The following is a 4,085-nucleotide window of genomic DNA, read 5'->3' on the forward strand; positions in this document are numbered from 1 at the left end:
TTCCTATGATGAAAATCGCCATGTTTGCTTGATTACGCAATATTAATTAGGTCTCTGTTGCGCGTGCGTGTCCATTATTTCTCCACATGTATATATCCGATGTTATCTTTCCTTTCATCTTGGTGTTGGGGAGACTGGTCCAACTGTAATATGCCAAGGTATTTGTAGCCTTCGTCCTCTATTTCCCCGATATGTTGGCCGTCGGTAGTTCTATTCCGCTACTGCCAACTTGTCTTCTCCTTTTCATTTCCAGGACAGCACACTTGAACAAGTGAGTCTAGTTGATCTTTGCTAGCTCCGTACAACTTCAAATCATCCATGAATAGTAGGTGGTTAGTTGGCTTCATGTCCTTTGCCAGGTTGTATCCAGCTCTCATTTTTTCGTATTACTAGGGTCAAGGGTAACATAATCACTATAAACAGTAGTGGTGAAAAGGAGTCACCTTGAAAATTCCTCTCCTAATGTTCACCTGCTCGAGAGTCATTCCTCCTGATGCCAATACTGTCTTCAAATTCACCATGCTGTTATTGATTATAGATATCATATTCTTGGCAGCCCCAACCATCTCCAGGAATTTCGGGATCCATGAATGCGACATCATATCATATGCCTTCTTGTAGTCTATCCAAGCCATTGAAACGTTTTTTAACCCTCTCCGGCAGTTCTTCAGGATTGCCTTGTCTAGAAGCAATTGATCTTTAGTTTCTCGGGATCCCTTCCTGCACCCCTTCTGTTCATCTGTTAGCAGTCCATTCCTATTCAAGTGGTGGTATAACTTCTCTCCCACGACTCCTGTCAATACCTTCCACATAATGGGTTGGCAGGCAAAAGGGCGGTAGTTGATGGCCTGGGCATCTTTCGCTGTATCCTTTTATATCAAAACTGTTCTTTCCCTGGCCATCCACTCTGGCACATTCTCTTGACATATACAGTCTTGCAAGTATTCTTGCAATATAGAGTGCAATCCTGTCAGTTTCTTAAACCAGAACCCCTGAACAAGATCGGGACCTTCCAGTTTTCCATCTTGCTCACTCCATTTCTAATATCTTCCACAGTGATGCTGATATCTTCTTGCACCTCTGTTGTAACTGAACTCCACCTCTACATCCTCTGGTCAAGATGCTCTCTCATTGTGACCGACTTCCTTCGACCAGATCTTGCTCCAGAAGAAGGTTGCTTCTGTGGGATCAGGTGACACCGTTTCTCCTCGTTCCTTTCCATCTAGTGTTTTGTAGAACAGCTTCTGATTGGTTTTAAACAGGTGATTCTGTTTGAACTGTTGACATCTTTCGTCGTATATTTTGATCTTTAACTCCACCTTCCTTGATCTTCCGTTTCAACATGCCTGAGACATACAAAGTGCCCCTTTCCTCAAGATGATATTTTCTGTTCAACCTTTCCCTCTCTCTTTGTTTCAGTCTCATGTTCCCTCTTCGGACTTCCTCAATCTTGCTCAGGTCTTTTCTCCAAGTTTCGATATTCCTCTTAATCCTTCTCTTTTAGAATGGCTCTTTAGTTCTTCTCCATTTCCTCCCTTTTATCATTCCCATTCTTTCTGTAATAACATATGCATACAATAAAGAATTCAGTTCAGTGATGTTTGTGCGTCTGAATCCTTTTGACGGCTTTATTGATTTTTCCAACTTCCGCTTTCAGCTTCGTTCTTTCGCAAGACTTCAGTGATGGTAATCCTATTCACTGTTCTAGTTGTATAATTTCTAGGATACTGTCGCAGAGGGCTTAAAGTTCTGGGCTGATCTCTTCTTGTAATCTTCAGCAGTGAAAACTCTGGGTTCCTCTTCACGTTGATGTTTTTCTTGGATATCAGATGTTGTTGCATGGTCTGGTGTATCTGTGGTAAGATGCTCTATAGTTTCAGTATCCTGATGTTCATGTCTTACTCGTATTGCTATTTCCTCTTGCTCCACACTGCTCTAGCCACTTAATCTGGCGTACTTGATCAGCCAATCTCTGCTCGGTGACTTCTGTTAATTCGTTGTTGATCTAACGGTCTTTTTCTGTACACTCGCCTCTCTGGTTCACTCCTGACGTAACATTCAAACAACCGTTTGTTATCCTCCTTTGACCATCCTAATCTCGTCTGTCGTTGTTCAGCAGTAGCAGGATGACGACCGGGCATACGCTCCTGATCCGCAGGACACCTGCCGCACATGACACCTTCACTAAAAGCTTCGGTCCCGTTGACGTCGTTAGAGCGAAATTCAATATTTGACATTCTCTCATCAAATGAAGTTGTTGTAACCCTAACACTGATGGCTTTTGGGTTTCTGGCACTTGCTAAAGGTGCCACTCAAGACTCTGGTGGGCGGGAGCGTCCATATTCCCGTGGTAGGCTAAAAAAACGAAAGGAACTTTATTTAAGTGTCTAATCTTATAGCTCTGTAGAGCACTAATCGGGGACACTGTAATTTGAAATTAACAAGTTAACGCAAATGCAAATCAAATCAAATTTTGGTGTTTGAGGAGAGAGGAAAACCGGAGTACCCGGAGAAAAACCTCCCGGTGCAGAGCAGAGAACCAAGAACCTCAACCCACATATCACGCCGAGTCTGGGAATCGAACCCTGGCCACTTCGGTGGGAGGCGAGTGCTCTCACCACTGCGCCATCCCTACACACCAACAGATAAGGCACCAACCTTGTCCTACCCCAGAGCCCCTTTATTATTATTATTATTATTATTATTATTATTATTATTATTATTATTATTATTATAATTATTATTATTATTATTATTATTATTATTACACAAGAAAAGTTATGTTACCCCGCTATTAATTGCGTCATAAAATAAAAGCAATTTTTCAAATGGTTAACTTTTCTTTTCATTCCCAAGGGACCGGGCATTCATTGGCGTAGTTACTGCACCTCGAGTCATCCTTTTGGTTCACAATGAACAACAAGACAAAACCAGGACTCACATTCTGATCTCAACGATCGCCAATGCCTGGCCAATGCTGGTTTTCATTTTAGTTACAGCCTCACTGTCAGGAATTATCATTTGATTTTGGAATCATTACACAAGAAAAGTTATGTTACCCCGCTATTAATTGCGTCATAAAATAAAAGCAATTTTTCAAATGGTTAACTTTTCTTTTCATTCCCAAGGGACCGGGCATTCATTGGCGTAGTTACTGCACCTCGAGTCATCCTTTTGGTTCACAATGAACAACAAGACAAAACCAGGACTCACATTCTGATCTCAACGATCGCCAATGCCTGGCCAATGCTGGTTTTCATTTTAGTTACAGCCTCACTGTCAGGAATTATCATTTGGTTCTTGGTGAGTTTCATTACCTTGTGAAACTTGGGTGCGTACTTATCGTTAAATTTGCGTCTGATTTTGGAATAAAAGTCCGGGAATTTCTGTTTGCTCACTTTTTTCGAGGCAACCTCTCCGACTCCTATATTTTTGTCATTTAACCCGTGGTCATGATACGTAGCTATTTTAAGAAAGACACCTGATTGGTTAGTTGTAATTGATCAATGACTGTGCGACCATGGGCACGAGACCAAAATAACTTTCACAGCATGCCTCGAAGCTAAAGAAAGATTGAGGGTATGGGAATGTGTTCTATCCCGTCATCCTGTCTCGAGTTAAATTACAAATTTCCACTACTTTTTCATTATGTGAGAACACAACGGTGAATTTTCGTTTATCATCTGGTTTGATCAATAACTAAGTCCTTAAATTGGCCATAAAAACCTGCACCGAGTATAGTAAATGTATTGAAATTGATGATTACGGTGTTTTACTGTTGCCAGGACCACACCAGTAACCCAGGAGAATTTCCACCACCGTTTCTTCGAGGATCATGGGAAGGCTTCTGGTGGGCTTTGGTCACCATGACAACAGTGGGGTATGGAAAGGTGCTCTTAGATTTCATATTCGGGGAGGGTCTTAATTGGTGCGTTAAAAATCTGTGGACTACTTGGCTAAATGGAAATTTCAGAGCCTAAGTTCTGTTATCACTGTTACGAATATATGGGCTGTAGGACCTGTGTACAATCATGCGCCACTCTAAGGGCCCTAAGGCGCAGTTCAAACGTCAACTTTTCATGTAC

General features: G+C 41.8%; 1 protein-coding gene across 1 annotated transcript in view; it reads left to right on the forward strand.

Annotated features, from left to right (window-relative positions):
• The first annotated feature begins 3,120 nt into the window (after nt 1-3,120).
• Nucleotides 3,121-4,085, forward strand: part of LOC137994434 (uncharacterized) — an 8,144-nt gene continuing 7,179 nt past the window's right edge. The window contains exons 1-2 of the mRNA XM_068840006.1: nt 3,121-3,303; nt 3,786-3,880. Coding sequence (XP_068696107.1) covers nt 3,247-3,303; nt 3,786-3,880 — 152 coding nt within the window. The 5' untranslated portion in view covers nt 3,121-3,246. The remainder of the gene's footprint in view (nt 3,304-3,785; nt 3,881-4,085) is intronic.

Source organism: Montipora foliosa, chromosome 3 (genome assembly GCF_036669935.1).
Source record: "Montipora foliosa isolate CH-2021 chromosome 3, ASM3666993v2, whole genome shotgun sequence".
Taxonomy (NCBI): Eukaryota; Metazoa; Cnidaria; class Anthozoa; order Scleractinia; family Acroporidae; genus Montipora; species Montipora foliosa.